Here is a 21,606-nt window from a genome sequence, read left to right as displayed (position 1 = left end):
ACTAAGCAGATGGCAAGGACCGAGGCCCGACTCCCAGCTCTGCTAACAATGGGCTTTCACAGCCCTCCACGCCCTGTGCTGGTTATGCATTTCTGCCACCCCGTGCTGTGTGCGCTGAGAAAGCAGTTCCAAGCGAGCCAGCCACCCCTGTACTATGCATTAGGCAAGCCGGACAACTCCCTCTTCTGAGTATCAGTGGTCGGCACTTCCCAGAATACAAATTCAATACAGACATAAAATGCCTGAGCATGTGACGACAATACAACTAGAGGACACTGTAATAAAAAAAAAACAAACATTGTTCAAAAAAATGTTTTCACCTTCCCCACTGATAGTGTTGCTCTAGATTTGCACACCGTAGTGTGAGCAGAGATGTGCACCTCTGGCCCTGGAGGTCTGACCCAGCGAGTGCTACACTGTGCCCCTCCGCACACACCGAGGCCCGGCCAGGGCAAAGGATTTGCTCTGCAAAGAACACCACTTCTCAGGAGCTCAAAGTGCCACTTGTGTCCGCAGTACTTTTTCTTCAAACATTTACTTACCGCTAATGGCAGTGACTAAACACAGCAAGGAAGTAAGACCCTTTCACTTCGGTAAGCAGCATTACTCAATTCCTTGTGGATTCCTTCTAAGCCTCCCTTTATTTGCACAAAGAGAGCTTTGCGCAGAAGTGCTTGTGAACACAGCATATTTGAAATGCTAGAGCTATCTTCTGTCCTCGATGATCTGTTGACCAGCGCCGCTGGCAACAGTGGGCAGGCAGGAAACAATACCAGCGCCTCGTCCCTCCGCTCTCCGGCAGCCCTGGAAACAGCACCACCCCCGGCGTTCAGCCCGGACTGGGCGCCTGGGGACACTCTGGTCACCAAGTACCTTGTAGACACGCCTGTGCCTACAGGGTGGCCCCGGCTGCCTCGCTCACTCCCATCCCGTCCCGGGGCCTCGAGACGCCTCTGGCATTCCAGCTTCCTCTCGGCCTCACGGGACGTGTTCCTGTTCGACTCCCTCGAGCCACAAGCTCAGGACAGCCGCCGTCTCCAATTCCTCTTCCTCCAGCGCCATTGCCTCCTCCTCCCGATACCCTGACGCGCCTGGCGGGACCTGGCGGGACGCGCGCCTGCGACTTTCTGACATAGTGGACATTCCTTCACGAAACGAGCAGGTCCTTGTCGCTGGCTTCAAAGGAAAACCCAATAGCAACAAGCAGGATACATGCAAGAAGGGGGGACGTCCTGACCGCAGCCCCGGCTGCCGTCAGAAGGCCTCTGCGGGCTGACTCAGGCCTGCACCCCCGGCCCCCGCTCCAGCCCAGCTGCCGCGCTTACAGTCAGCTCGAGGTCGCCGTCTGAGCCCGCGTAGTCCTCCATCACCTCTGCCTCGAAGCCCAGGTCCTGGATGAGCTGCGTTATCTCCAGGGGCTGGATAACTTCCGGCTTATACTTCACCTCTGCCTTTCCAGCCATCAAAGCAACCAGCACAGAGAGAATCCCTGAAACCAGCAGGGCACAGCTGGAACACTCCAGGCAAGGCCTCTGGGATGACGTGTTCCACATAAGCTAACAAAGAAAAAACTCTGCCCCAGAAGCTTCTAGAACAGTGGTTCTCACACTTGGCTGTGCATTAGGATCACCTGGGGTGGAGGCAGGGGAGAGGGCTTTTAACAATCACCTGACCGGTGATTAACTTTTAACAATCACCTGACTGGTGATTAACTCTTAACCCAGACCAATTAAATCAGAATCTCTCAGGGTGGATACCAGGCATCTTTTTCCCCCATTTTTAAAGCTCCCCAGGTGATTCTAATGTACAGCCAAGCGTGAGAGCTACTGTTCTAGAACGATGCTCCTCACACTTTATCGGGCATATGACTCACCTGAGGACCTGGTTAAAGCAAAGACGCTGGTTCAGTGGGTCTGGGGGGGGCGTGTGAGGTGTTGCAGGCCTGCCTCGCCCCCAGGCACAGCCCATGCTGTTGGCCCAGCGGGCTCTGCTCTGAGTCAGGCTCTTGGGGACACAGGTGCGGGCACACACCTCAAAGCAAGGGACAGAGTCTGCAGCAGGCAACTGCTGTCACATAACAGACGTACTTTTTTCTCCACTTCCAGACAGAGGAGAAAAAAATAATTTTCAAAAGTGGTTTTCCTTACTCTTTTTCACTTTTTAATCACTTTCAGGAATGAAAAAGAAATCCCGCGGACAATCTTGCTACCACTGTTGTTTAGTTAAAGGGGGAAAGAAAGGCTCATTCACATAAATGAAAGGAATGATGTGCTTTAGAAAGAATGTCATAAGGGCTAAGTATGAGGGGTTCAAATCGGGAAGAGAATCATGGGCCCTGTGAGACACAGGTTAGCTTCTGAGCCGCCAGCCCACGGGCGACAGAGGAGCTCCTAGAACACCTTGCTTTGAGAGCCACCTTCTAGAGCTCCAGGAAGCTGTAGGTTTGACGAGCAGGAGGCGGGAAACATGTCATCCTTGAGCCTGAGGAGAAGGACCCACGTACGGAGCCACAGGAAGAGAGAAGGTGACCCCGGAGGCCAGCAGAGTCACAGTTAAGATATTTTCCAAACAAAAAATTGGGACAGGATTTTCGCTGCACTCTCAGGTTTGAGAAACCAGATTGGCAATGTCGTTTAGAGGACAAAACTTTGGCGTTTCCACAGCACGCTATGATTTACAATGACAACAGGACAGAATGCAGGCTATTTATGTGTTTGACCGTAAGAGGCTTTGGAAGGGAAAACCACAGACTACTACCAGGACAAGCTAGTTGGGGAGGCCACCCATGACAGTACCTTGACCTTTAAACTGGATTCCCCACGGCTAACTTACTCAGAGATCCATTTTATCTCAAACTAAGTACTTCTTAAAGAGCAGAATGCCGGGCTTCCCTGGTGGCGCAGTGGTTGAGAATCTGCCTGCCAATGCAGGGGACACGGGTTCGAGCCCTGGTCTGGGAAGATCCCACATGCCGCGGAGCAGCTAGGCCCGTGAGCAACAATTACTGAGCCTGCGCGTCTGGAGCCTGTGCTCCGCAACAAGAGAGGCCGCGATAGTGAGAGGCCCGCGCACCGCGATGAAGAGTGGCCCCCGCTTGCCGCAACTAGAGAAAGCCCTCGCACAGAAACGAAGACCCAACACAGCCATAAATAAATAAATAAACAAATTTTAAAAAAAAAAAAAAAAAAAAAAAAAGAGCAGAATGCCAATTGCCCCAGAACATTAGACAAACATCTATCCTATCATACAATGAACTGCCGCCAGGTTAGCAGGGCTCCTGATAAACGCAGTCAGTGGTGATGCCCAAGGGCATCTTGTGCCAAGGGCACACCGCCCCACGTTGCTGACTGTGGCCTCCAGCAGTCTACACGCTACCATCTACAGCAGAATCCCAGCTCGGCATGGTGGAGACCTCTTACCAGCTTCTTTCTGCAGGTTCCTCTCTATGTTGGACACACAGGACGCGCAGGTCATGCCTCTGACCTGTAGAAAGCACTTCTGCGGGGCCACGGTTTCGGAGGCCTGAGGGGACTTGGACACGAGGCCGGGGTTGTGGTTTGCAGGGAGCCCCCCGGTCTGGGGAGTCGTGTCCTGCACGGACACAGGTGCACCAGCCGCCGTGTGCCCCGTGGCGCTCCCAGCACTGTGGTTCCCAGCGTGGTTGCTGGAACAGTTTTCTAGGATAGAATGTCACAAATCATTCAAATTAGAAGAATGGATAATTTTTTTTTCCGGAGGCTCAAGCTTGACAATGTTCAGATGAAAGTTCCTGGAGAAGATAAAGGGGGGCTGGTGTTTCCGTCACTGCCTCTCCCTCCCCACAGCCAGACGGAGGCACTCGATTCCATACATAGGAAAACACGCCGATACTGCAAGGACGGAATGTTCTGGGTAGATGAATGCTGTAACGAGACAATGACGGTTAACAGCAGTGATAAGAACACACCAGGCACCCTGCTAAGCACATGTCTGGCCTCCTTTAACTGTTAACATAGCCCTGTGGCAAGTACTACTACCATCCCCATTTTACAGGTGAAGAAAAGAGTTGCAAGAAATTAAATGCTTTGCCCCAAACCCCTCAGGCATGCAGCAGGGAATCGAGCTTCTACACCTGGCCACATCCTGGTTAACAGAGGTCCTCTCCCTCCCCATGCGAATCAAAATGCCCCAAAACACCTCTGTTGAGTCGCTGGCCCTTTTCTCATCCTTTGTCTAGGTCCTACATACATTTTGGGCAGGAACCCTTTGTCAGCTGTACCCACTGCAAACATTGGCTCCCAGTCTGTGGTTTGCTTTCTCACCCTCATCTAACGGTATTTCTCTTGATAAAAGAAGTCCTTGATGTTAATGAAGCCCAACTTAGAGTCAACTAAACCAACTTCAATGGTGAGTGCATTTTGTGCTCTATTAATAGATGTGTCTACCGCAACACTGAAAATATTCATGACATTTTCTTCTAGCACCTCGGTTATTTTAAATGAACCTCCACATTCAGGCCACTGATATACTTCAAATTAACTTCTGTGTAGGTCTGAGGTGATAACCAAGGGTAATTTCTTTCCATGTGGACTTCCAATAGTCCAGCTCCAATAATGAAAGTTCTCCTTTCCCCACCAAGTTCCAGGGGTCAGGGAGCAGACATCTTTGGGGGCCATTACTCCACCCACCACGCATATATAGATCAATGTAACTAATCATCGACCAGATCCAGATCCAGAAAATTTCATCACTCCAAAAAGTCACCGTTTTGTGATGACACAAAATACCTTGAAGAGTATGTAGGAAAAAAATGACATCATTTGATGATGAACTCTCTCCTTGCTTCAAAGTCCACAGCTGCAAAACATAGAAGCTCATTTTCTGGAAAGTGCTAAAACTACTTCCACTCACTTTAAGAGTGCAGTTGATGGATACTTTCAGCACCTTCGCTGAAGACCCTCCAGTGCTCTGGCCTTACAGCCGTCCACCTTCTGGATGCAGAGACCATCGCCTCACCCAGCACAGCTCTGCTCTCCTGGACTTCGTCCTTCTTCAGAATGACTCCACCCCTTGGATGTCAGCTCTTAACATTCTAGCTCCCACCCCCACCAAGCCTTCCTGCACCTGTCCAGCCCCTCCCCCTTTTTCCAGTCCCTCACCACCTCCTGGATTCACTTGCCTTTCTGCCCAAATACTGTTGTCAACAATTTCAGTAGTATTCGTTAGACCTCCAACACTGAGGTCTAACTCAACTAAATTCTGGGCTTCTGGAGATTGCTAAAAAAAGAAGTTTAGGGACTTCCCTGGTGGCGCAGTGGATAGGACTCCACGCTCCCAATGCAGGGGAGCCTGGGTTCGATCCCTGGTCTGGGAACTGGATCCCACATGCATGCTGCAACTGAGGAGCCTGCCTGCCGCAACTAAGGACAACTAAGACCCCGTGCAACCAAATAAATAAATAAATATTTTTTAAAAAAAGTTAAATAAATTAACAAAAACCCAAAAAAGCCTATGCTACTGGGTCCTTGATCAACCTATGCCAACACTACGGGTGGGCATATAAATTGATTTGACTTTCTGGAAATCTATTTGACAGTATTATCAAAAACGGTACCTCTAATTGCTTGGGACTTAGTAGGGGCACAATAAATATTTGTGATGGAATGAAATAATGCTGATACCCTGTGACCCAGCAATTATGCTTTCAGATATTTATCACAAGGAAATAATTAAGTATGTGCACAAAGGAGAAACAAATGACGTAGTTGGAAGACTATCTTCACGGACAATTTTATTTACAGTCACAACAATCCTATCAGTATTATTTACAATGACATCCACACAAAATAGGTGGGAAAAATAAAGAGGAAACGAAGTCATGGGACACCCATATGCTGGGATGCCATGCGGCCACTGAACGTGGTACTGCAGACACACGGATGGACCCATAAGTTACGTTTATGATAAGTCACAGGGTGAAAAAGAGATTACAAAACTATGTATGATACAAACCTATATATTTCTACATAAAAATGACACAGGCTCTGGGAAGAGTCTGGATGAGCAGCTATGACACGAAGAACACTGTGTGGATTTGCAGGGAGAGCGTTCCAGACAGAGGAGACCGCGAGCACAAGCCCTGAGGTGAGAACAAGCCTGGTAAGAGGCACTGAGACGGGGCCAGAAAGGTGGTGGGTGAGGGAGGGGCTTAGGGACCGCCATGAGGACTCTTCCACTCACAATACAAGACGGGATGGTCCAGGAGGGTCAGCCGCGCGACGGGATGGCTGTGAAAGCTGGGCGGGGACCGGGCTGGAAGGCAGGAAGCAGGGAGACCAGTTTGGACCCCCTTCCAGGATCCAGCAGCAGAGGACGGTAGCCTGCACCAGGGTGCTGGCCTGTCTCCTCTGCCTGGCGTGAAGTCCTGCCCTTTCCTGTCTGCTCAGATCCTATCCATTCTGAAATCCTATCCACGCCCAACTCCATGGTCCCCCCTACATCATGTCCTTGGGAGCCCCACAAGCAGGTGTTGGATTCTCTCCTTCTCTTCTGAATCCCAAGAGCATCTGACCTACACCTTCCTTGTTACAACATTTATTCTAACCTGCCTTGGATGATACGAGGGGCCTCTGCGACCTGCTGCCCCGGGAGAGTGTGAACCGCTATGGGCGGGTGCGGGACCGCCGCTGAGCACTCCACAGCAGCTGGCACAGGGCCCGGGCCCCAGAAGACCCCCAGCACGTGCGGGGGTGAGGGAACCGTGCCCTCAAAGTGACATCACTCACTTATGAGGGTGAGAGGAACATGCTATACGTAACAGGTGAATTTTCCTCACTTTGTATTCATGTATCCCATCCATCCATCCATTCATCCATTCAAAAACTACTTACCATGCAAACAAGTGAACAAATAACAGCTGCCTTCTACAACCAGGTCTAAATGTATTTTAGCTGTCAAGTAAGTGACTGAAATTCAATGCCTGTCTCTTGCCCGCAGGCTCTCAGACCCTTTCCCTCCCTCCCTCCCCCTGCTCCACTACCAAGGTGCTGACCCCTGCAAACCACTTTTCCCAGGCTCCCTTGTCAACTGGTTTCTGATTAAATTTGGCACATGGAGGTAACAAGCAGGAAACAACAGGACAGAAAGGAGGAGGACCCAAGTGTTTGCCATCTCTCCACCGGGCCCGGCTCCTGCCATAGCCTTGCCCTTGGCCAGTTCCCACCAGGCAAGCTCAGCCCCCGGGCTCTTGTAAACTAAGCACCTGCCTTCCCTCAGACCCTCCCGCCTGTGGGTGGCGGCTGCTTTCCTGGTTTTTAATTTCCTGTTTTCCCTCCCGTCCCTGTTTGGTTTTCCAGCTCTGCAGTCTCTCTAAAGAGTTCCCTCCATCGGCTGACCTGAGACCCTGCCTGTCCCAGCCCATTATTTCCTTTCTCCTTCGTTTCCTTCACAAGCACCTACTGTGTGCTGGGTGCTGCGGAGTCAAAGGAGAAACAAATCACATGGTTTGAAGACTGTCCTCAAGGAGCCCCTGGTCAATCCAGAATGGCCAACCAAATACAAATAATGCCTTTTTCGCATTTAAGTGGCTATAAAAGACAGTCACCAGCACACTTATGGTTTATCCTAAATTAAGACTGCCAGGTAAAATACAGGACATCCAGGTAAAATTGAATTTCAGATAAACAGCAATTTTTTAGTATGTCTCAAATATTGCACAGGACATACTCATACTAAAACATTACTCATTGTTTATTTGAAATTCAAACTTAACTAGGTGTCCTGTATTTTTATTTGCTAAATCTGGTTCCCTAAATATCTCTTGGGCTAAACATAATTCTCATAATTCTGGCCAATAAAAATCCCTGTTTCCTCTCCAGGTTTACTTAGTCAAGTTCAATTATTCTGCATTATGTAGTTCAATGCAAATTTCTTTTTACTGCTGATAACTTGATTCCACTGTTTTAAGACTTTAAACCTCATACAAATATAGCAGATGGCAACTACATACTACATGTCTTACCTTCTGAGTACAGGATTTACTGTTCCAGTCTTCCTTATTGATTTTTGTTTAAAAAAACAAAACAGAACAAATCTCCTTCCTGAAACTTGGTACAAAGACAGAGCCCAGGGGGCTTCCCTGGTGGCGCAGTGGTTGAGAATCTGCCTGCTAATGCAGGGGACACGGGTTCGAGCCCTGGTCTGGGAAGATCCCACATGCCGTGGAGCAACTAGGCCCGTGAGCCACAACTACTGAGCCTGCGCATCTGGAGCCTGTGCTCCGCAACAAGGGAGGCCGCGACAGTGAGAGGCCCGCGCACCGCGATGAGGAGTGGCCCCCGCTCGCCGCAACTAGAGAAAGCCCTCGCACAGAAACGAAGACCCAACACAGCCAAAAATAAATAAATAAAAATAAATATTTATTTAAAAAAAAAAAAAAAAAAAAAAGACAGAGCCCAGAATGGGGCCCAGTCACTCCACATGGCTCACCCGCTCCCCTTGGGGGTGGGTGGTGCAGGGGCCTAGGAAGGGCTCCTGGGGGCGGGGGAGTGGGTGGGAGTCAGCCAGGAGGGGCAGGACAGGGGGGCCGGCCAGGTTTCTGCCATCTCCCATGGCTCACTGGCTCACTCCCCACCCCCCCAGAGGGAGCCCTCCCTAGCTAGCCGCCCCCCTTCCCCCCCACAGGGCTCACACCTGCTGCCCCGCGTGGTTTCCCCCTCCCTGCTACCACATAAGCTCTCGGGGGGGGGGGGGGGAGGAGGGAACGGTACCTCGCTGCTCAGCAGCCCACAGCTCACACAGGCCTGGTGAGGGGCAGAAACACGAAAGACGCTAAGACAACTTGCCGGGCTCCCGAGTGAAGGAAGTGGAGGGGAAAACAGGCAAGTGAGTGGCTGGCGGGTCAGTGGGAGGGGGCCTGGGGAGAGCCACCACCCTGGAAACTGTCTAGCGACGTGGCATCAAGGTACGTGGGCACCTCGCTTTGGGAAGGCTGTCACACGCCCCCTCTTCTCACAGCCATGGTCGGGGGTGGGTGAGAAGGGAAACCATCATCACATCCTTCCCTTCTTTCCCACTTTCAACAGAATGGGCTCCAGGTGGTGAGACCAGGGTCCCGTTGTCTTTATTATTCTGTTTTGTTTAGCAGAGAAATCTCAGAGCAAATGATGATGTTTCCTTTGGAGAGAGAAGGGCCAGGTGTTCCCAAAGTACTCTTTTTAAAAAGAACACAGGGGCTTCCCTGGTGGCACAGTGGTTAAGAATCTGCCTGCCAACGCAGGGGACACAGGTTCGAGCCCTGGTCCGGGAAGATCCCACATGCCACGGAGCAACTAAGCCCGTGCGCCGCAACTACTGAGCCTGCACTCTAGAGCCCGTGCACCACAACTAGTGAAGCCCACTCGCCACAACTACTGAGCCCATGCACTGCAACTACTGAAGCCCTCGCGCTCTAGGGCCCGTGTGTTGCAACTACTGAGCCCGCGTGCTGCAACTACTGAAGCCTGTGCTCCCAGAGCCTGCGCACCGCAACAAAGAGTAGCCCCTGCTCGCCACAACTAGAGAAAGCCCGTGAGCAGCAACGAAGACCCAATACAGCCAAAAATAATAATTAAAAAAAAAACCACAGAATCAGTGTTCTCTTCAGAAAAGAAGCTAAAACTCCAAGGAACTTAGCATCAACCACGTACCAGCCAGGATGGAGGCCTCGAATCCCATGTCCTCCACCGCAGCTCGGAGTTCTGCTGGGTGAGTTAGAGATGGATTGTAGAGAACCGTTCCTGTCCCTTCAGCCAAAGACACCGAGATACGCTGCACTCCCTCCCTCTGCGACACCAGGCCCTCGACGGACCGGGCGCAGGACTCGCAGGTCATGCCAGCGATGGCCAGCACTGCAGCGCAGGGCACGCCGGGCGCCTGGGGGCTCCTGGTGTCCGTCCCACTCCCTTCCGCTCCAGCGGGTAGAGAGACTTTAAAGTTCCCAGGTGGCAGAGCCTCAATGGCCCTCTGCAGGGTCCCTGGGGAGATGCGGGAAGGGTCGTACCGGACTTGGGCAGTCCTGTTCTCCAGGGACACTCGGATACTCTGAACCCCTGGCTGCTGGCCAATACTTTCTTCGATGTTCAGGACACAAGACTTGCAGTGCATTCCATCCACTCTCAGACACAGGGGCACCCCCTGGCTCCCCGAGCTCTCTGAGTTATTGCCATTCTGGTTAACGGAAGCCGGAGGGGCCTTTGGGTGGGTGCGCTGGAGCTGCCTGATGTCAATAGGTCCCAGGCTCACAGGGGCCACCTTGTTCTTGATGACGGCTTCAAACCCCATGTCGTTCACGCGGTCCCTGAGGTCTTGGGGTTGGATAAGGTACGGCTGGTAAGTGATGACTGCCTCCTGGTTGCTGAGCGAGACGCGGACCCTCACGACGCCCTGCAGTTTCCCGATCTTGCCTTCTATTGAGCTGACGCAGGACCGGCACGTCATGCCCTCCACCCGAAGCTTGACCACAGCCTCCAGGGCGGGCGAGAACCTGGATGGCCGGGAGGAAGCCTTTCCCTCCGCCACAGTGGCCTGGAAGCCCATGTCCTCAATCTGACAGCAAACCTGAGGCAGGCTCAGGACCGAGGGCACGTACCTCACCATGGCGCTGCCCTGCTCCAGGGAGACCTTAACGCTCACGATGCCTGTCAAACTAGACAGCCTGCCCTCGATGGACCTCACACACGACTGGCAGGTCATGCCCACGATGCTGAGGGTGCCGGCGGCCGTCTGAGAGGGGCACGCGCCATCCAGGCCGTCCTCGTAGCCATTGTTGTCAAAGGCAAAACTCTGCCTCATCGTTGGCTCCCAGGCTCGAGCAGGCCAGGAAAGCTTAGGCAGGATCTAAAAGGAAGAGAAAGAACATTTTTTATCCTTAAAACTAAACGTTTTCTAAAATCTCCCAGCTTGTGTGGCACTGAGAAAATGGAAAACAATACCACTGGTGTCCAAACATCCCAAGAGTATGAGAACATCAAAAGAGGGGAAGCAAGCTACAAAGACATTACTTATCATATGAAAGGGTTCAGAGGGGTTCCTTCTAGCTCTGACTTTCTGTGATTCTGAACCCAGAAGTCAACTGCCCACCTTGGTAGAAGGCATGAAGGCTTCTGTGGGAAAGGAGAGCATGATGGGGCTGACCCGCATAGAACAAGCATGGCAGGCCTATGACAGAGGCAGAGAGCACAGCAGCCCACAGCAGAAGGGCACAAGTCCCACGAGACCTCCCCGACTCCAGCTGACACCTGAAATCTCCCCACTGGACTTGGTCCTTTCAGTTTAAACTTTGGAGGTCCTGCTGGAATGCAAATACACAGAATAGGCCACACCCTAATTCTGCATCTCTTTCTAGGGGTGTCCATCTCACTCTCTTAGCAGGGGTTAAACTTAACAACCATAGGGCACATGTTCCAAATGCAGACCTCCCAGCCCATGGGGCCAGACCACAGTGCCTGTGAAAAAAGGTCTCGAAGGACACCCCTTGAGCCACGGGAGTGAGCACAGCAGTGCCAAGGGGACCAAGAGGAGCGGGAGGGGGAAAGCTGGAAGAACAGGAAGTTGGGCTGAACAAGGCACTTCTAGTGCTGCCTCCGCTGAGTCGCTGCCCCGCCGGGTGCTCAGGGCCGCTGTAGACATTACCTAAAAACGACATGTGCTTCACCAAATTAAACGGATTCATTTTCTTAGTGTATCACAGCTCAAGTGTATTTTCCTGATTTCGTCTCATGATGTGGCCTCAGCCATTCTATTAACACAACTTCCCTTTCGCAGGGTCCCAGCCTCACCACTCTCTTAACTAGATATAGTTTTTATACCAGTACTAGTACCTGCTTCAGACATTTGGGCACAGGCCTTTATATATGGCACCTGATAAAAAAGCATGTCACTCGACACCTACACAATCCTACTCATCTTCAGCTGAAGCTCGATTACATGGATTGACCTTCTCTGCCCCTGTGCATAAAATGCTTATCTTTCCAACTTCAGATTTTGAGCAGCTTAACAAGATGAAAGTTTAAATAACTTTTAAAACAGACTATAAATATTCATTTGTATATCCACAGAGGAAATCACAAGCTAGTTTGGGGTGAATAATTATAAGGAATTAAAAAAAATATTTTAAAATAGAGAAAAAGGGACAATTAAGTAATTTATGAGATAGCAACTCAAAAATTTGTTGGATTCAAAAAACATACTGAAACTATCTGTGGTGTAAATACAGAAATGTATATGATAAGTATGACATGGCATAACAGTATTAACGGACGACTGGGTAGACATCTGGGAAACCTATTTGGAAAAATATAAATTTGGAATCTATATATCAGAAGACATTTCAGACAGATCAAAGATGAAGATGTAAAAAGCAAAATAATAAAAATACTAGATGAAAACACAAGAGAATATCTATTATAATCCCAGAGTGGGGAAAGCCTAAATATGACAAAACAAAAGGAAGAAAATCCAGAAGCTATAAAATAAAAGTTTGGTATATCTAACCACAATAAGAGGAAAAAAAATTGTTCAAACCAAGGCAGAAGATAAACCGAGAGAAAAAAAGACTTGCTTTCACCTTAAGCAAATTAAGAGCTAATTCCTTTAATATATAAAGAGCTCCTTCGAAAAAGAAAAAGGCCAACATTCCAACAGAAAAAAGAAGGCAGTTCATCAAAAAGGAAATGCAAATGGCTTCTCAATATATGAAAAGCAACATTAAAGGAGAAATATAACATTCCAACCTCACATGTGAGGTTGACATGGTCACCATTCAAGTTGGCACCCACTGATTCACTCCCCAGGGTTAGTGGGAGTGTTACCTCTTGGGAGGGCAACTTGGCAATATCTATTAAAATAACAAATTCACATATTCTTTGACCCAGTGATTCTCTAAGAATTTAGGCAATAAATATATTTGTTTGCATGCAAAAGGAAGCATGCAACAAAGATATTAGATGCTACAACAGATTGAAAACAACATAAATGTCCATCAATAGAGGCTGATAAATTACTGCACAAATGTACAATGGAATACTATCTAGCTCTTAAAAAGAATGAGGCAACTCTATAAACAGTGAAATAGACTGGTATCTAATATATAGTTCAGTGAAAAAAGCAAGGCACAGAATATACAGTGCATCTAGGAACTTCCCTGGTGGTCCAGTGGTAAAGAATTCGTTTTACAATGCAGGGGGACTAGGGTTCGATCCCTGGTCAGGGAACTAAGATCCCACATGCCACGGGGCAACTAAGCCCATGCACCACAACTACTGAGCTCGTGTGCCTCAACTAGAGCCCATGAGCCGCAAACTACAGAGCCCACGTGCCCTGGAGCCTGCGCGCCGCTAGAGAAGAGAAAACCTGCGTGCCGCAACTAGAGAGAAGCCCACGCACCACAATGAAAGATCCCGCATGCCTCAATGAAGATCCTGCGTGCTGCAACTGAGACCCAACACAGCCAAAAATAAATTAAATAAATAAATAATAAATAAACCTTTTACAAGAAAAAAGAATACATAGTGCATCTAGTATTTCGGTTATCTGCTGCTCATGACAAACCAAACTCAGTGGCTTCTGATGACAGCTCCCAGTTTTTCAACTTGGACAGGGTTTGGCAGGGAAGGCTCGTCTCTGGGGTGGCCTGAATGGGGCTGGAGGTTCCACGTCCAAGAAGATGGCTCATTCATCACATGGCTGGCAGGTTGATGGTGGCTGCCGTTGGCAGGGACCTTGGCTCTCTCCCATGTAGCCTCTGCACACGGCTAGGCCGGCTACCTCACAGTTGGGTGTTTCTGGGTTCTGAGAGGGAGTGTCACAATAGCTAGCATTCACAGAGAACAAGCCCCAGTGTGCAAGCACTTAGCAAGCCTCTGCTTGCATCACACCTGCTAAGCCACCATTGGCCAAAGCCAGTCACGTGGCCAAGCGCAGTCAAGACGGGAGAGAATTACATAAGTGTTTACATACAAGGAGGTGGAGTTCACCGGGAGGACCACCAAAATATGTCTATCACAGCATGCTAGCACTGTTTGTGAGAGAAAAAGAATATTACACACGCAGATGTTTATGCATGTATGGCGTTACCTTTGGAAGAATATATAAGAAGCCGGCACAGAGTTTGTGGACTGGGCAGCTGAAGGGGTCAGGCAGCTGGGGTACAGGAGTGGGAAGGAAGAGTTACTTTTCACTGTACAACTTACGGTACAATGTACGTGTGTTACCGAATTCTAAAACATAATTAATTTAAACATTAAATTAAAATAATGTGAGCATAAAGGAGATCCGCAGCAGTGACTTGATTGTAACTGGTATGAATTAAATCCTTATTTAACTGAAAAAAGATGCAGGTCGGGGGAAAGACTGTGGTTAAGACTGTGCACTTCCACTGCAGGGGGCCTGGGTTCAATCCCTGGTCGGGGAACTAACACCCTGCATGCCACGTGGTGTGGCAAAAAAAAAAAAAAAAAGATACAGGAAAAACTAAGAAGATATTCTAAAGATATTTAGATACTTCAATACAGTATCTTAGTAAAGCAGAAATTATCTCCTTATAAGACATAACTCTCAATCACCCAGTCTGCTGGAAAAACAAATCCCTAATGATTTACTACCCAATTTATTTTTCTTGGTCCCAGGTCAAGCTACAACTCACCAAACCCAAGCCACAAAGCTGGCTCTTAATCCCTGGATTATTGATTCTATGTTCCTGCTAAAGGAGTTTGCAGAAGTGTTGGAAGCTATTTGTTTGTAGCAAATAATACTCAGAGGTCTCCCTTCTACACAGGCAGGCTTCTAAAGACAAGCAGTTACGGAAGACAAAGCTTTGCAAATAACAACTTTATGAAACACCAGCGTACCTGTTGGTTTAGGAGCAATCTCCTAACAGTTGTCGGGTATCTGGATTGTTTTTAAGTGTACACACATATTGTGCTTTTAATTCCGTTCTTCAATGAAGACAATCTCTGGGGTGGGGAAAAACTCCCCTTCTGAGTTCAAACAAACAAACATGTCTAGGTTTAAGGGCTCATCAGAAGCAATGGACATCGGAGAGTGGGCCCAGGGTACAGACTGTGTGTCCAGGGAAAACGTGGTAGAATTCCCAGTGTTGTCTAAGTCCCACTAAATTATACACTCCTTGAGGACAAACACTGGGGACTTCTTCTGCAGGCCCAACATCAGGTTGCTGGCTTCTGAATTTCCAATAAACTATTAGTACAGTAGGCATGAGGTTGAGAAGCGCCTGGAAACACCAGAGAAGAGGGTAATTCCACAGAGAGGAATCCAAAAATGAATTTCAATTCTTTGCCACCTCTCTAGGCGGCCTGGTCACATGGAATTTGCTGAGAGTACCAGGGCTTTTAAACAAAAAGATAGGGAAAGGTATATAAACTCTTGATTTGCTAAGATGGAGCCAGGAAAGGAAAATAAGACCTTCAGATAGGCCAGTCTAGTATGAAGAAATTGGAAATGGGGTGGTACGTTTTAATGAAAGTTTTCAAAGCCAGACTGAAATTGCAAAGCCCAGAAATGACATGCCTTGTAGAAAATGGCTGTGATCACAAGTCAAAGAGCAATACTACTACGTGTACAAGGGAAGAACCACTAGCCACTTCTGAGCTCTCTTAGTTACAGGTGGATCCCCATCATCCTTAAATTGGATACCACTCACCCACTTATCCTGAGACTTCTTTCACTTTGAAGGATAAGGAACACCCTTAACAACTTATGAGGCAAAAACATTATACGTGCCTGCAACTTTTCCAGTATATAACCTCCACCCCATACAACCCTATACACCTGAACTTTCATGGAATTCAAAATACAGAAAGGTCCTGATTTTTTCATATGTACACAGACCCAATAGTAGCAAGTAGTTAATGATTCTCGGCATTACTTTATGAGGATGGCATTTTATATCCCTACTGCTCAAGATAATTCTGTAAGTAGATATTCTTATCACCATTTTACTGCTGAAACAGACTCAGAGGTTCATCCAAGGTTATTTAAATAACGGAGCTGGGATCTAAATCCAGCCCAAAGTCCAGCAGGCTTTCTATTTTTTTAAAAGAAATTTGAAGGTTACTTTTTCTTTTTAGCCATGTTAATTATGGGAAGAGACTACAGTGCTGAAAAGCAAAATGAAGAAAACAGAAAAATAGCCACATACTACTACAGGGGAGCAGAATTTACCACCCTAAAATACATCTCTTTGGCATATTGTCTTAAGCGAGTTATTTTCTGGTAAACAGCAGACACTGAAAGGGCTCTGAAAACCAAGTAGGAACTGCCTTTTTGTAAGAAACACATATTTGTAAGGGAAATCTCCATTTGTAAGGGTATCTCCCGCTCTGTCCCTGGAAAAGGAGGTTGACCAAATCTCTAGAAACTCGATTTATCAATGGAGAAGGAAATGACTGAAATGTGTACCACAATCACCCTTGTTTACTGTGCTTTTCCTGGTAACTTCCCCTAACTGACTCTCCCCACTCTCAACAGCCTCTTCTGTCTTTGGCTGAGGATGGCATTTAAGTGTGGGCTTCGGCCATCTTGGTGAATTCATTTTTCTTGGTCTCTCCCATGTATTCACGTTATTAAACTTCGGTTTGACTTTCTCCTGTTAATCTGTCTCTCGTCAACTTCATTCTTAGACCAGCCAGAAGAACCCAGAAAGGTAGAGGAAAACGTCTTCCTTCCTGACACTACCTATCAGGTTGTTGTTACATCCAGGTGAGTGAGCACAGCATGGAGGTGAGGGTGTGGCTAAGATCACTGGTCGGCCTGGGTCTGAGCCTGGCCTGCAACCCTTAGTATCTGTTCTATTCTCTTTTTCTCTTTTTTTTAAATTTAATTTATTTTTGGCTGCGTTGGGTCTTCGTTGCTGCGCGCGGGCTTTCTCTAGTTGCGGCGAGCGGGGGCTACTCTTCATTGTGGTGCACGGGCTTCTCACTGAGGTGGCCTCTCTTGTTGCAGATCACGGGCTCTAGGCACACGGGCTTCAGTAGTTGTGGCTCGCGGGCTCTAGAGCACAGGCTCAGTAGTTGTGGCGCACGGGCTTAGTTGCTCCGCGGCATGTGGGATCTTCCGGGACCAGGGATCGAACCCATGGCAGGTGGATTCTTAACCACTGTGCCACCAGGGAAGTCCCTCTGCTCTATTCGTATCTGAGAATTCGCTGGGCATCGGAGATTCACGGGGAAGAAGGTGCAGAAGTGACTCAAGAAAAGACCCCACCCAAACCACCCCAGGCAAGTGGGTGTCGGTCTCTAAGACCCCCAAAGATCCCCACTGAAGAAGAATCAATGTACCCATGTTAAACCTGTACGTACATAGATTTAAACGAGTACATACTTAGGTATTAATACATAAAATTGAGGTTATCTACGGGTGAGTTATGACACTCTGATTTTTCACTATCTGTATATACTTTCCAATTGGTAAAACCTGAATGAAAAAACAGACAAGTACTACTTTTATACCAGAAAACAAATGTGGTTTTTCAGTTTCTCTAAGGCAAGGAAGAAAATGTTTTGCTAAACCACACTGACATAAGCGGCGATAACATCATCACTGTGATAAAGATGACAGCAATGATGAACAGATGACATATTTCTACATGGCTTTATCCTCTAAAGAACATTTTCACATCTGTGTGTTTAAATATCGGCCCTTCCGATTTGTTGTGAATTTCTTGAAGGGATGTCTGACAGTCTTGGGTAGGGGTTCCAGCCTTGTCTGAGCAAATCCAAGCCTCAGGTTTCTTAGGTGTAAAAGGAGGCAACAATAACGCCCACCCCAGTTCTGCAGGGAGGCCTGAATGCTAAGAGGACTTAAAAGGCTAACGTCATAAATGTTTGAAAATGACTGACTATGAAGACAAACGTGGCCTCATTTGATCTTCAAAAGCGGTCCAGGGAAGTAGGCAGGGAACTTGTTATTCTCCACCGTTTTACTGATAAGAACTAATCATTAAAACTTGTGTACGTATTCCCCCACGCCCCCCGCAACCCCTTCAAACTGTCCTTTAACACTGGCTCACAAAGGTCCAGAAAGAACTTCCAGTGAGAATTATTTACAGTTTGTCTACTGAAAAAACAAGCCAAAACTCAGGTATTAATTAGTTCAGACACCGAAGAGGGTGCCCAGTGTGCCTGGACTGTGTGGGCTCCAGCCTGACCTCTGGCCTCAGGGCCACCCCCAGCCCTGCTGTTCACTGCGTACTTTCTGGGAAATTCCACACAAATGACCATTTACTGCCTGTTTCTTTCTCTTGACCACGATGAGGAAAAATATAAACCCTTACTGAAAAACTGAACGCACTGTACCATTATTTGCCCAGGGGAAAAAAAGAGAATAAAATTAACAACAAATAAAATTAACAAACCTCAGCACATACAGACAACATAGGTTGTTTTCCACGTACAAAATAAATTAAAATTTAGAAATTCACAAACTCTAAGACCTCTCCAAGAAGCACTTCCCAATAGTACCTCAGAAACCCCGTTCGCAATCTCACTCCACACAGTTTCACTATTAGCTGTTCCAGAGAATTCCGTTGCTTTTAACTTACACCTATTGTAACAATTATTCCATCAGACATTTATCAATTAACGGCATTTTTTTCTGCTTCAGAATCTTCTCTGATAACACTCTATATTTCAAGCCTCTCCCAAAGAAATTTTAAATAGCAGGCCTGTCACTATCAAGCAACTGTCATTATCTTAGAATATTTTTTTACATTTGAATGAAACAGTCTGAGTGAGAACCATAAGGTCATAATTCCCTAGTCATTTCCCAGAATGACGGTAAGATCATGATATAAAAGACCTACGTTAGATACATGCAATGTTATGACTGGTTAGAAAAAAATGTCACACAAACAATGTTAAGTTAATTCGGGTATTTATATTATGTGATGGAAGTCAACGAACTTGGGATTATTCTTCTTGTTAATTATTATTATTGATAAATTGCATATGGTCATCAGATTTGATGAAATAATGCCGTTATTTTATCACACAGAAATGTACACTATAATGGCTAATGAAGGTAGTGGTTTCTACCTAGAATTATAGGTATGACCAGCTGTACAGAAAACAAATATTCCTTTGAAAGACTTAGGTATAAACTTAATATTTATAATTTATGCTAATCTATAAATGCACGATAGGAACTTGCTATTTAAAATAATCCTCAGAAAAAGAAATGTAAGTGGTTGATAAACCTTTTCAAAAATAATAATATACGGTCAATTAATATTTGATAAGGGAGCCAAGAATACTTAACAGAGAAAAGGCAGTCTTTTCAATAAGTGGTGCTGGGAAACTGGGTATTCACATGTAGAATGAAAGAATGAAATTGGGACCCTGTCTTACACCACTCACAAAGATTAACTCTAATGGGTTAGAGACTTACATGCAATACCAGAAACCATAAAACTTCTAGAAGAAAACATAGGGAAAAAAGCTCCTTGACATGGGTCTTAGCAATGATTTTTTGGATATGATACGGAAAGCACAAGCAACCAAATAAAAAATAAACAGATGGAACTACATTAAACTAAAAAGCTTCTACACAGCAAAAGAAACAATCCACAAAATTAAAAGACGGCCTACAGAACAGAAAAAAATATTTGCAAACCATATCTCTGATAAAGGGTTAATGTTCAAAATATATAAAGAATTCATACAACTGGGCTTCCCTGGTGACGCAGTGGTTAAGAGTCTGCCTGCCAGTGCAGGGGACACAGGTTTGAGCACCGGTCCGGGAAGATCCCACATGCCGTGGAGCAACTAACCCCGTGTGCCACAACTACTGAGCCTGTGCTCTAGAGCCGGTGAGCCACAACTACTGAGCCCGCATGCCACAACTACTGAAGCCCATGCACCTAGGGCCCGTGCTCCGCAACAAGAGAAGCCGCCGCAATGAGAAGTCCGCGCACCACAACAAGAGTAGCTCCCGCTGGCCGCAACTAGAGAAAGCCCATGGGCAACAACGAAGACCCAACACAGCCAAAAATAAAGAAATAAAATAAATTTAAATAAAGAATTCATACAACTCAATAGCAAAAAAAATTAATCCAATTAAAAATAGGAAGAGGAACTGAATAGACATTTTTCCAAAGACATACAAAGAGCCAATAGATGCATGTAAAGGTGATAAACATCACCAATCATCAGAGAAATGCAAATCAAAACCACAATGAGATATGACTTCATACCTGTTAGAATGGTTATCAACAAAAAGGCAAGAGATACCACCATATGGCCCAGCAATCCCACTACTGTGCATATACCCCAAGAAAACCATAATTCAAAAAGAGTCATGTACCACAATGTTCATTGCAGCTCTATTTACAATAACCAGGACATGGAAGCAACCTAAGTGTCCATCGACAGATGAATGGATAAAGAAAATGTGGCACATATATACAATGGAATATTACTCAGCCATAAAAAGAAAGAAATTGAGTTATTTATAGTGAGATGGATGGACCTAGAGTCTGTCATACAGAGTGAAGTAAGTCAGAAAGAGAAAAACAAATACTGTATGCTAACACATATATATGGAATCTAAAAAAAAAAAAGGTTCTGACGAACCTAGGGGCAGGACAGGAATAAAGATGCAGACATACAGAATGGACTTGAGGACACGGGGAGGGGGAAGGGTAAGCTGGGACGAAGTGAGAGAGTGGCATGGACATATATACACTACCAAATGTAAAATAGATAGCTAGTGGGAAGCAGCCACATAGCACAGGGAGACCAGCTCGGTGTTTTGTGACCACCTAGAGGGGTGGGATAGGGAGGGTGGGAGGAAGACGCAAGAGGGAGGGGATATGGGGATATATGTATAGGTATAGCTGATTCACTTTGTTGTACAGCAGAAACTAACACAACATTGTAAAGCAATTATATTCCAATAAAGATGTTTAAAAAAAAAAAAGGCAAGAGATAACAAATGCTAGTGAGGATGTGGAAAAAAGGGAACCCTTGTGCACCATTGGTGGGAATGTAAATTGTTACAGCTACAGTGGAAAACAGTATGGAGGTTCCTCAAAAAATTGAAAATAGAACTACCATATAATCCAGCAATTCCACTCCTGGGTATTTATTTAAAGGAAATGAAAACACTGTGTTGAAGAGATATATGCACCCCCACGTTCACAGCAGCATTATTTACAATAGCAAAGACATGGAAACAACCTAAGTGTCCATCAATAGATGAATGGATATAGAAAATGTGGTATATATATACAGTGGAATATTATTTAGCCATAAAAAAAGGAAATCCCACCATTTGTGACAACATGGATGGACCTTGAGGGCATTATGCTAAATCAGACAGAGAAAGACAAATACTGTATGACCTCACTTATATGTGGAATCAAAAACAAAAAGGAAAAAAAAAACAACTCAGAAAAAGAGATCAGATTTGTGGTTACCCAAGGTGGCGGGGGGGAGGGGGAATAGGATGAAGGTGGTCAAAAGCTACAAACTTCCAGTTATAAGACAAATAAATACTAGGGACGTAATGCACAACATGACAGCGATAGTTAACACTGCTGTATGGTATATATGAAAGTTGTTATATATGAGGGTA

General features: G+C 46.6%; 1 protein-coding gene across 6 annotated transcripts in view; it reads right to left on the bottom strand.

The window, feature by feature from the left end:
• ATP7B (ATPase copper transporting beta) overlaps nucleotides 1-21,606 on the bottom strand; it is an 80,492-nt gene that overhangs the window by 32,119 nt on the left and 26,767 nt on the right. For all 6 annotated transcript variants that reach the window (XM_082365272.1, XM_082365269.1, XM_082365271.1 and 3 more), the window contains 3 exons: nucleotides 9,666-10,854; nucleotides 3,420-3,677; nucleotides 1,326-1,489 (listed from right to left, as the gene is read on the bottom strand). In XM_082365272.1, coding sequence (XP_082221398.1) covers nucleotides 1,326-1,489; nucleotides 3,420-3,677; nucleotides 9,666-10,854 — 1,611 coding nt within the window. The remainder of the gene's footprint in view (nucleotides 1-1,325; nucleotides 1,490-3,419; nucleotides 3,678-9,665; nucleotides 10,855-21,606) is intronic.

This window comes from Balaenoptera borealis, assembly GCF_965194805.1.
Source record: "Balaenoptera borealis genome assembly, chromosome: 18".
Taxonomy (NCBI): Eukaryota; Metazoa; Chordata; class Mammalia; order Artiodactyla; family Balaenopteridae; genus Balaenoptera; species Balaenoptera borealis.
This window is presented reverse-complemented; position numbering and strand designations above follow the sequence as displayed.